Here is a 12,427-nt window from a genome sequence, read left to right on the forward strand (position 1 = left end):
AATTCACTCGGCATCTGAAAACCTAATTGTAAATACTTCAATTAATTACCAATAACATTGAAATAAATACATTATATAAACTACCTGAACTTAAATGTAAGAAACTAATTTATATTTAACAACTGAACTAGTAATATATTATAGTAACTTTACCGTTTAAGAAGACTGTTGTTGTTGATTTATTGTAGAGATCTGAACACTGAGGTTTGTGTAGGTTTAGCAATGCGACAGTTATGAGGTAGAGATTTGAACTAACTTGAAGTAAAAAAAATTTTTACTCTGTAGACTATATTTAAATTATACCAGACTCTTCACATTCACTCGTTCAAATCTTTTGTCTTATTTTGAAAAAATTCGCATAATGAAGTGGTCGCAACTACATTCACACCTCAACACACGAGAAACTCGAGATACGACCTGACTTTCTGGCGAGTTTCTTCCTTGAGTTGCGAGTAATCTATTAGATACGAGCCAGTTCTTGATGGCCACTATATGGCCAAGTATGCAAGAGGTCGCTTTCAAGAACGGCATTGCTTTGTCTTTCTTCTCGAATCAGTTTGGAAACAGTTTTTAAAAGGTTGGCTAAAAGTTAGAGTGAACGGCGAGGTAAAAACCGTTTAACCTGGAACAGATACTACAAAAATTACGACAATAAAATTAAAGGAAGATTAGTAAAAGATTAAAACTTTGCTTCAAGTGTGTTTTTAGTAAGCTAAATTTATTTAAGGTAAAGTTCCTATTATGTAGGGTCGCACAAGTTTATTGTAGCAAACGCATTGCTTCCAAGTCCCTCAGATGGCCATGTCCACAATGCTTGTCTGTTTTGCTGGTAAAACTCCATACATTAGCGTGCATAGTGATGTTACATTTTATTACAAGTTATAACAACTAAATAGGTATTGTAGTTATGGAATTACAACAATTAAAAACACTTTTTTCCACCGAAATATCCTGTTTAGGTGGTGTTTTTATAGTATGGTAACGAATTAAATTGTGTTTAGTGATTTATTGTTAGAAATAGTGCCTTGAGACGGGGTAAATTGACTTACGAGCTCAGGGTCAGAGCATTAAGCTCCTATATCTAGGTATGACTGTAGTTTTCTTCACTCAGTACTACTCACCCAGTACTGCTCACCCAGTACTCCACACTAGTACTACCCACTCAGTACTATCCGCCCAGTACTACTCAGTAGCGCTACTTCATACCAGTACTGCTCACCCAGTACTCCACACCCTCTAATTTTCACATTGATGACATTGAATCCAGTTACATTCTCATTTATGGTTTCCTGCTGACCTGCAGAGGATGTTAAGATAACTGCTTGTAGTTCTGCTTGTCGCTAAATAATCTAGTGTATATCAGTTTCCTCGGCTGTGCTTTTTGCGGTGTCACTTCGTATCATCATTTAGTCATTGTGGGGCCCATGCAGTTTATTCTCATTGTAATTGCCTCAGTATGTATTTATTACTACCTTTTAATTGTTTTAATATACTGCAAAACCTGCTAAAATTCAAAATTTCTGGACTATTTGACACTTTTATTGTCATTTTTCTCACTTTCCTACCTCCATGTTGCTTCATCTTGCGTGTGCACTCATCCATTCCCTCTCATATCATCGCTAGCATAAGCACCACTCCACCCGATTGTATCAGTTCAAACTACAAACAGTCTGAAGTCTTGTCTTTCAATCAGTGAGCTCATTTTGTGTGAGCACTTGCTGACAGCTGCCACCCTAGTTATGGCATACACTCTCTTGTATTTAACAGTGTGGTCTAATGCAAAGCACAAGATCTGCATATTTGTCCTTCGAAAATGTCTTTTTACTCATTCACCGCCTATACCAAGCTCTTATTGTCCTTTGAAAACCGTCCGATCCGATCACCCTATTTATGGAATGGTAAACCTTATCATAGCCATGCAATTAGGGGAGCTAATGGAAAGGACTCGGTTATTTGTGCGGTGACTGTGGTTTTTTAGTTGTGGATCTCCCCTTTTATCAATATAGAAGTTTGGTTGATGATGAATAGCGGGTGCAGCCGCAGCTGTCTGTAGCGGGCAACATTTCACTCTGTGAAGCAGCAATTAAGGCTGACTCTGGGTTTGGGATATGAATAATTAAGCAAAAACAAGCGTTTTTCCTTTTTTATATCACAGAAAGGGGAGGGAAGAAAGCCTCTTGTGATAAAAGAAAAGCTAACAAGAATTTACTCGAAGAACATTGCTCTTGCTCCGGCTGAACATATTTTGCCTCAAATCATCAAATCTTTTGCCCAGCTGTCACAGGGAGTGGAGAGTAGAGAAGGCTCACACTATAGAATGAGATTACTTATTTTTATTAATTACCCCTCTATTTCTTCATTCCATGAAGTCCTCGAGGACACTCGTCTTTTCATCTCATAAATGCTTCATATATAAATAGTAATCTCTGCAACAGATAAATTCCATTCTGACTAGTGACTCTCTTCCTTGCATTGACCAGTCAACCGTTTGAGCAAGATTTTCTCAGGTTATTTTTAGGTGCAGGGCCGGCTGGCTCCCTTCCGCAATCTATATATAACTTTTCGCACGCAATCGATTTAAAATTTTTGGTTTGATTTCCATTTTTAAGGCTAATAGAAATCCTATAATATGATAATGCTGTGTATTAATATAGAGGAACTGGTATGAGTAGTTGCCTCAATACGCTCACCATGACTCAGTTGAAGGTTTTCAAGAATCTTTGCTCTCGTCATGCTGGAGTTGTCATTAATTTGGTTAGGTCACAGTTGTTGCTCGGTATGGCTGACTCGGTAGGGCTGGTTCGGTATGGCTGGTTTGTGTACATACGCTATCAGCGCAATCTCAGGGCCACTCAATAATAAATATTATCAGCTTGTAACATTTAAGGTCTATATGTAAACTCAGTCTATCAGTGATGTACTCGACCTCTTCGGCTGATAATGTCAACTCCATCGTAGAAGAATAACATGGTCTATTTTCCTGCATCTGATCTTTTATTTGTTGTAGCTTTACACACAATTGAACATCTAGTTACAGATATTGCTGTGCGCTGTTCATTATTCTGTATTTACTAATATCTTTACAACCCTATACAATTGTCATGCTATGAAGTTGTGCTAGTGACCTTATGGTATGTTAGCTGTTCTATGGCTTGTTAGCTACTCTATAGCTATCCTAGCTAATATAGTGTTAGCATAAGATAACTATGCTAGCTACTGTATAGCTATGCTAGCTACTGTATGGCTATGTTAGCTACTGTATATTTATGCTAGCTAAAGTATGGCTACCGTTAGCTACTGTATGACCATGCTGGCTATTGTATAACTATGTGAGATATACTGTATGGTTATGCAGGCTGTTGTACCACAATGTATGAAAATGTATGACTCAACATGTTGCGAATGTTTTAGGCATTCCCCTCCAAAGAGGTCAAGGCGTGCTGCTCGTAATATAAACTTCAAAGAACCGTCTCTAGGAGGGTGAGTCTATAGAGGCTTAAGAACTCTTGTTATCATGAGTGAAGAAGCTCTACTTGAGATTACGACTTGTAGAAAATGGAATCTAGTTTTACAAGATGATATTGTTATTGAGATAAAGTTTAATGCAGTTGTATCAATCAATGTTTGTTTTACTTAGGAAGCTGAGGAGAGGAGACCCTGGTACATCATCACTTTATAACAACGCTCCGAGCACTTCGAAGAACTCGGGTTGGTCTTTTTGATATTTTCTAGCTGTCCTTTTGTACTGTAGTATCTAAGGACCTCACTTGTACTTACCATTACATGGTATACAAACGGGTTGGATGAGCAGTTGTCATTGTTGTCACATCTTGTCACCATTACTATTTGCTAGTACTTGTATTTGCTAGTACAGCGCACCCTCGGGTTATGGTTACCCTGTTATACGGTTTTTTCGCCTTATGGCATGGTACACAGTGTTTTTTCATCCCTGTTCTCAAAAATTTGCTCTCAAAATACAAATTTGGCAAAATACATCGGAACAATGAAGATGCCAATATGTTATTCGTCAAAATCCTTTCAACAACGTATGAAAGAGATACGATGCTTGATCTCTCTCAGTTCAGCGTTATTGGTTATTGTGAAAACGAAACTGGAAACAGATGGGGGATAGCATTTTGGACGAGGACAAAATTACAGTTTAGTAAAATACGTACTAAAACTTAGCTTCAAGTGTGCGTTTAGTAAGGTAAATTCATTCAAGTTAAATTCAACATTTATTTTATACGTCAGTCTCAAAGGTAAGAACTGCCTATGGTGCGTACTGCAAATAGTACATTGTAATGTTACGGTTTATTGCAGGTCATAACCACTAAATACACTAAAGTTACCGTAGGTAACTATAGTTACTAAGGTTAGCATACTATTTTGTTACTAATTTTTAATATGTACAGTACACATAAAATTTGGATGTTTGTACCAGCGGTGTCTACATTAGATAATTGCTATGGGTTTCTATACCACTCTACAATATTTTCGCTTTACGATACCATCACTGGAACAAATTTATATCCTATGGCAAGGGCTCACTGTATTTATATTTGCTAGTATTTGTATTTGCTATTTTGAAAAAAATGATTCCCTGTATATTTCTTTATATTTAGGAATTATTAGTAATTGCTAATGCATAAAACTAAGTAACTTTCAACCAAAATCATTTAGGAGAGACTCAGCGGTGCTAGTTTTTTGCAAGTCACTGTCTTCGGTCAGAAGTTGGATAATTAAATTAATTTTTTACTATTGTACAAGCCCTCCTGTAATTCTAGCGCATTTAAAGTTTTCGCTAGCGAGGCATATTCACTGACTGACAAGGAAGCAGGAAGTCTTTCTGTTCTTTGTCAGTTGGTAGCAGGTACACCGTTAGTTCCCCTTCTATGAATATGTTTAGAGTGAGTCTAGCCCTCATGCGTGTCGCTGGTCTATAATTTGTTAGAATTTTCATCTTGAGAAATACTTCATACTCGCAAGCTCAGGGTCTTCAGCATTTTCTTTATATTTGTGGTCACTGCCAGCACATTCTTGCACCTGTTTTTATGGTTTTATGGCAATGCACGTTCCATTATCCTGTTTGTTTGTATCAGTCTCCTCGGGCTGTCAAAACTTGAAATAATCTGTCAATTTTATCAATCTGTAATTGATAAGCAGTCAGTAGTCTGGGTATTGTCACTTTTGTAGGTAAGAAGAGAAAGCAGAGCTCTAGTGGAAGGTGAAACTAGAGCGAGTCTCCGGAGAGACAGTATTCATTGCCGTTTCCACTGACTACTACCTAGTCAGGTGCCTCAAGCTCCTCATGTGTTGAGGAGCTCAACCTCTATAAAGTTGAACCCTTGTCGAAAGACTTTTTTACTGTTGGCCAACATTGAATATAATTTTATTTTATCTCGGGTTGTAGAGACAGCGGGAAAGTGAATACAAAGCTATATATTGTTATCAGGTTTGAAGTGTTTCTGTATGTAATTCGGGAAGGTGAAAGCATACCATGTCGATGACCTATACGGTTAATTATCTAGCAGTAACTGGATTAAGAGCTTATCAGAATTCCCAAATCATTTATAGTTGAATCATGAGTCATTCAAAGCGAAGCATAGACTTGGAGAAGGTGTTAGGGGATTTTCAACTTCTTGCCAAGGTTGTGGAATTTTACTCAAAAACTAGACACACCATTTTATGCGTGGCATCATGAAAACAGTTGCACACATGTCTATGCAGATACCATAGATATAGTAAACCCTAGATTGGCGAATAGCTATCAATACAATGGAGCAAAAGTGAGGCCTATAATTGGCTGTTGTTTTCACGACGTTACGTCGTAGTGATGTGCATCACAGCATCAAAGCCTTCAATTGAGCAATAAGTTTAGTAGTGGAATCACGCTTGGCATGCTAGTTTTTAAGTCATAAACATAACAATAAAACCAAATTCTTAGTGAAATGTCATCAGAAGAGACTACAACACCCCAGGTATATCCTGAATTGCCCATAACAAAACAGAACTTCAACTCAAAACAAGAAGTTCTCAACAATATCATTAGCTATCTATGCCGATTAAAGACACCAAGCTGAAAGCTGCTAGTGGAAAATAATAGGAAAATCATCATCATTTCGTCATTGGTTTTGAGTCAGCAGCCAAATCTGTACATGGCATTGCTCAATATCTTTTCAGCAACTACCCTTACATCAACTACTTCCTAACCTTTAAGATCAACCAGGATCACATTGAGATTCTGTTTTCCACAATACGATCTAAGGGTGGCTATAACAATAATCCGGATGTGCAGTGCTTTAGATCTGCACTTCGAGCACTGTTCATAAAAGCAGATATCACACCATGTCCCAATGTTAACTGTATTGATCTGGATGTGAGCAGGGCTGAAAAAACTGGCCAACTCCTGCTACATTCTCTGGCTAGAAAGAAAAAGAAAGAAGAGACAAAAGCTGAGGAAGGTGAAGATGAGGAGTTCGGTGATGAGGATTTTTTTCTAACTCAAATGTGATGAGCGTATCAAGTTCTTGACCGATGTCGAAGTAGTGAGAAGTAGAAATAGTGATGACATAACCCTAATCTCAGTTAAAAACAGAGGAGGGTTGGTGACCAGATTGATAGGCCGAATATGAATTGCTGCAGAAAAGTGCCTACGTTCACACATGGAGAGTTGTGGTATCACACAGAGAGCTTTTAAACAAGTAACATCACAGACAGTAACATATATGTCTTATTACATAACCTCCATCAAGGTTTTACATGTACAGTGCATGCCAACAGTCTACTCAAAACTATATTAAATCGCTATACTAAAATCAGAAAACACTATGCCGCTTTAAAGCAGGAATCTAGTTCAACCAACCTTAGACAAAAACTATCTCGTCTAGTTATTTTCAGTCATGTCTAATGGGTGTTTAATACAGTGGTCCAGCGTAACTGCTTCTAAACCTCATTTGATTCATTAGTTTGTTATTAGTTTAATTTCTATTTGGTCACTCTTTGTATTATCAATAATATAGAAGCTTCTAAATCATTGGTATTATTCATTACCATGTGTGTAAGATTCTTGCCTTTCTCATCCAAAGTCATTACAGTCATACTTCGACTTACAAGCTTAATGCGTTCTGAGACTGAGCCCGTATGTCAATTTACTCGCATGTTGGTGCAATTTATTTATATATAGAACAATTAAATACATATTGATAGGTTTTCATACTCTGAAAATGCATATAAAACACTCAAAACAATATATTGTAACAGAAAGAATATGTTGGTTATTGTCCTAACTTACCACATGCTTTCAAAAAACAACAAATAAAAATAATGCAAGGAAATGTGATTAATTAAAATGTAAAATTAAATACATACAATAGCGGTTAACGCTAGCATTTGCCAGAGAGGGAGAGATAAGTTATCCTTCATTACAACAGTTGACTTTGATAAATTTAGATTTTATCCAAGTCGTAAGAGACAAACTTAAAAGCAAACCTAAAAGCAAACTTTAATCTTTAACTTAACGTAATTAAAGTTTCTTCGGCGTTCATAGTTTTAAGTTTCTCGCTGGTTTGCTAATTTTTCTTTTGTTTCGCTCTCACGACCAGCCGGCCGTTTTAAGAGAAACCTATCTAAGGACGTTTGCCTTTGTCGCCCTTTCAACGTGTTGCGATCAGGACGAACACAGGTGTTGTCACCAAGGGTTAATGCACGACCGCTAGGCAACTTGTCCAAATGTCTATTTTTTACATGTTAAACATGGTACAAAAGTATAATCTGAGCAGTTGAAAATACAGAGTGATGCTGTTCTCATAAAACACCTCCGACATACTTGGCAACTGTCTCATGTGCCCGTATCTCAAACATGGCTCGTATTTTAGTGCTAAAACTTGCTTAAAAGCTGGCTCGTACCTCAAGTTTCTCGTACGTTAGGGCACTTGTAAGTTGAAGTATTACTGCATATAAGTTTTACATATTTTCAATAAAGTATGCAGTCTCAGATGCACAAACTATGGAAAAATTGAGCAGTTTTTAGTGCTAAGTCAATAGGAGTTAATAGATCAGCTGATTGCTTTGCACATCACCATGACGTTGCGTCATGCTAATTATAGGCCTCACTTGTTTTGATTATTCGCATATCTAGGGTTTACTATATCTATGGCAGATACATAGTTTTGTATCAAGCTCTAATATACAACAGAGGATGCGGAGACCAACTTCACTGCTGATATGAGTATAGAGATGGATATATGCAATTCACAACCAATTCGCACAAAAAACTAACTTGTCACGTTTCTGTCATTTTGTCGACTTTACCATTCAGCGTGTCATTACCAAATCACCTTTCATTCAATTAATAATATATAGCAAAATGTTTGTTGCTCTAAAGGTTTGATGGGTTGACTCGCCTGCTCTACCTTGATGTCTTAGAACTCTAGCTAAGTTTACTATTTTTACATGGCCATATCTCATTGTTGGTGTTTTACAATTCTTAATTACCGTATAAGTTGTAGTACTGTTTAGGCATGAATTTTATTTGATCACAAAATATACCATGTCAATTATAGTGAAGTTTAATTCAAGTTGAAAATAAATATTTAATTGAGGCTGGTTAGGCTTTCCTGGCTGTGAGACAAAAGACCTTGAAATGTTGACTACAGCATTTCTAATAAGTGGTAGTAACCGTCTAGTTCAGCCATTTGGGAAATATCAGGTCTCGCAGCTGTGCAGCTGAGTGGAAGTTTCCTCGACTATGCCTGCGCTTCCGATGGCATTAGAGTTGGGGTGGCGGAGGCTTTTGAAGGATTTCCTCAGTTCACCGCGCACTTTACCTGTAGTAAATGAGTATAAGAATGGCTCGACAAGAGTATTTAGGAGCATTACGCAGACTTGCCCTATAACCCATCGGGAAGACAGCTCATAAGTCTCCAGGTTCATGTCTAGAGTTACCCCGGCGAGTAAAACAAAGAAGGGAGTCCACATGATCAGGAAAAGCACAACAATGGTGATAAGTATGATTGTGGTTCGCCTCCGTCGCATGTTGGTTCGAAGACCTTTGTCGACAGATTTGGAGCTCAAGGATAGTTTCTGCGGCTGATTACTGTGCTTAAGCAGTCGGGCTGTTGATTGTTTGATTCTTTTCATGATAAGCACATAGCAGCCAATGAGAATGCTTGTCGGAAGAAGATATTCTATGGAAAATAGAGTTGCAAAGTAAACTAGGCTGTTGGATATGGTTGGATGGTACTTGAAAGCGACGGTACATATAGTGATTCCGTTATATAAATCTCCTATGTATTTTACTTCTGTGTTGGGGTAGACCATTGCCGCGAGAGTAGCTGCTGGTAGTATCCAGGCTGTTACCATTAACGCTATGGACAACCTTCTACCAATGTGACGGTTATGGGAGTGGACGACTCTGAGATAGCGGTCTACGCTGATCAATGTCATCAAACAAATTTTAATAAAAGCTACTGTTACAATAATGTAGAGTGAAGTTTGACACCAGATGGCACCAAATAGCCAGCCATCATCAGATAACCTGCTACAGCCTATCATCATAGCAAATGGTAAAAATAAAATACTGCTCATCATAATGTTGACTGTGTACATGTTCAGGTCAGTACGTAATTCCTTCTTTGTGAGAAAAAACAGTATTAACAAAAAGTTTATCACAAGGCTACACAAACACAGAAGTACGATAGTAACGAACTCAAAATATTTCATGTTTTCATCGGGTCTACCGAAATCGTTAAAGAAAGAGAAATATGTAGTGTAATTCCATCCTTGCTTATCATCCCAGGCCCAGACGTAACTCCTATTTATTCCAGATATGCTGTTTGCCATCGTCGCCACTCGACAATCGTAAAAAGTAAATCAACTCATGAAGGGTAATTTCATCTAGTGAAGGTACCTGAAACAAACATACAAACATTAGCGGAGGCGAGCGAGTCCGTGTTTAGCTTACTGTCTATTCAGATAATCCTTAGTGGATGCTAATTGACAGTTGATCACTCTATTAACACTTAGACAAGTGATTATAGGCTGTGATTTGATCCTGAGTCGATTAACATGTTTGTATTGCTCTTATCAGCCTGCGGATAAACATCAGATGATTTAACCGTTTAGAGACTGATCTGTTGTTTGTGCAGTTTGTAAACACAGCAATTACTTTCTGTGAATCCAAGCTCTAGCATACATGCCCGGGTGTCTGTGTTCGTAAGGGTAGGGAACGCAGACACCCGAGCATACATGCCCGGGTGTCTGTGTTCGTAAGGCTAGGAAACAGCATCACAAATCTTCACTGGTTGAGATTTGTTCTATTATTAAGACTATATCATAAGATGATGCAAGGCATTGATTTTAAATTAATGATAGTTGCGTGTCTGAAAGCCCTACGAGGATACAAAACTGGAAGTATTTATAATTGCTTCTACCGACTGCGGTTTAATATGAAGCTTTTTCAGAGTTTTAAGTATAACCAAAGCTATCACAATTATGCAATTCTGTTGGCTCAAGCCTAGTATATCATTTTGCATTTGATATTTCCTATTTTTTAAATCATGGTCCCTAAAGGCAGTTAAGACTGTAGCATATTAAGATGGTACAGGGCTTGACTACAAGATGTGAGAGTGTGGCATTTTCATTCCTTTTTCTCATTTATGAAGGCACTTTCAATTATGAAGGCAGAGCTGAGTAGCCATTCCATTAAAGATTCAACGTTGACAATTCGTGTCAAATAACATCTGTTAGCAATTCGTTGACATACAGTAGGTCAGCATGAGTGCTGCAGTCAACGGCGTGCCATTTAGATGCTATCAGGGAATGGCTGCGTGTACATACCGAATGTCAAATCCGGTCACATTTAGTGCTCGCTATCTGCAGCCATGAACGGTTATTGACAAAAACTTGAATATAAGCTGTGAGCGAGTTGGCATACAGGAGACAGTAAACTATTGGTGATGGTTGAACAACAAATCATCCTAGAATTCAGTCAACGAGAATGAAACAATGATGACTTTCTGTCTCGCATAACTTCTAATGATGAGGCAACGCCCCATGGTCCCACCGCACTGACAGTTTCATAGCCCAGTTTGTACAGAAGTTGAGAGTGAATTGTGGATGTTGATGAAATTCTGATCACAGTAGCCATATCATTAGACCTAGGCTCAAAATTTACTCCAGCCTGTATTTGTTAGGCTTTTCTCAATTTATTTGCAAAAGCTCTAAAATAATATAATAGTTTTTTAGATATTTGAATTAGTCGAATGACTTGCTAAGATTTATATATAAAATAAATCATTGTGTTAAGCTGTTTACTGAGTTAGAAAAAAAAGGACTTTCGACTAAGCTGGTCACTCAGCTGGTAAGTTCTTTAGTAAAGTCAGCCATGATGGAAGGGTGGCCATAGTGAAGCCACCACAGCTACTTGATCAGAAACAACATAATCTGAAGGTAACTAAAATAGAATACTATCATATTGTCACCTCAAAAAACCTGCCGACTCACCAGAGAAAGCGAATGTCTTCCAATATCACTCTAGCTAAGTATTCAGATTGCTGTTGACTTGTAAAGAGTTTCCTCTAGACTTCAAGAAAAGATTGGGCTATATTGACTGGTCCCTTTAAATGCTATATGCCCACATCTCGAAATTTGATTATTTTGTGGGTTGTTCTAGTCTAGTTTAGTTGAATCACATCAATGGGGTCGGCATGCCGTCCCTCACATTTTTAACATAGGCTTAGATTTTAGAGATATTTCTGTTTATGACACGCCTCCCTAGAGATATGAAGCCTGTATATTCGCACCAGCAGTGTGATTATCGTCTCGCATGAATGAATTCCACGCGACTTTATCTGTGACTATGATTTCATAGACTTCCTTACTACCCCTGTTGTGAAATCCATGACATAGGTCATCTTTTCCTTGACCTGTTACAGTTGTTAATTAACAGCGCTATCAGAATAACATCTATTGACGTTCTACACTACATCTATATGAGGTCTGTCATTTAGCTACTGTGTTGGCATCTTAAGTGAGGCATGGAATCATTACGAGCTCACTGTACGATGTAAACCTGTCATCTTTGAGTTCAAAAAAAATGCTCCACTGCTTCTAGTAGTACTACATATATCGATTACATGTGAACACAGTTCAGACTCGCTAATATCACTGAGTAAGTGTGTTGTGTCCTAGTATTGACCTTTCATGTTTTATGTTGACACATGTCCTGGCCAGTAATGACATATGGTAGGTATAGTGACAGAAAATGATTTTGATGTCTCAAACACACGTGCTATGGTAAAAAGTCATATAAAAGGCAACAAGGCGAGCAGTACGTGTTGAAAGGCAAACATATTTTGAGAAGTTGAATTCAACTTTGACACAAACCATCCTAGGACATTATGAAATTTTACAGCTATTGCTACAACTC

General features: G+C 37.8%; 2 protein-coding genes across 2 annotated transcripts in view; one reads left to right on the plus strand and one right to left on the minus strand.

The window, feature by feature from the left end:
• Positions 1 to 5,717, plus strand: part of LOC137391120 (uncharacterized) — an 82,513-nt gene extending 76,796 nt beyond the window's left edge. The window contains exons 17-19 of the mRNA XM_068077487.1: positions 3,412 to 3,480; positions 3,638 to 3,708; positions 5,194 to 5,717. Coding sequence (XP_067933588.1) covers positions 3,412 to 3,480; positions 3,638 to 3,708; positions 5,194 to 5,228 — 175 coding nt within the window. The 3' untranslated portion in view covers positions 5,229 to 5,717. The remainder of the gene's footprint in view (positions 1 to 3,411; positions 3,481 to 3,637; positions 3,709 to 5,193) is intronic.
• Positions 5,718 to 8,507: 2,790 nt separating this feature from the next.
• Positions 8,508 to 11,626, minus strand: LOC137404428 (neuropeptide Y receptor type 1-like). Its single transcript, XM_068090631.1, has 2 exons — positions 11,503 to 11,626; positions 8,508 to 9,907 (listed from the first exon to the last, which is right to left on the minus strand). The coding sequence occupies exon 2, from the start codon at positions 9,838 to 9,840 to the stop codon at positions 8,704 to 8,706; it is 1,137 nt and encodes a 378-aa protein (XP_067946732.1). The 5' UTR covers positions 9,841 to 9,907; positions 11,503 to 11,626; the 3' UTR covers positions 8,508 to 8,703.
• Between the last annotated feature and the right edge of the window lie 801 nt (positions 11,627 to 12,427).

This window comes from Watersipora subatra, chromosome 1 (genome assembly GCF_963576615.1).
Source record: "Watersipora subatra chromosome 1, tzWatSuba1.1, whole genome shotgun sequence".
NCBI lineage: Eukaryota > Metazoa > Bryozoa > Gymnolaemata > Cheilostomatida > Watersiporidae > Watersipora > Watersipora subatra.

Excerpts from the sequence above, each read along its gene's own strand:
- LOC137404428 (XM_068090631.1), bottom strand. The coding sequence starts at position 9,840 with ATGGCAAACAGCATATCTGGAATAAATAGGAGTTACGTCTGGGCCTGG.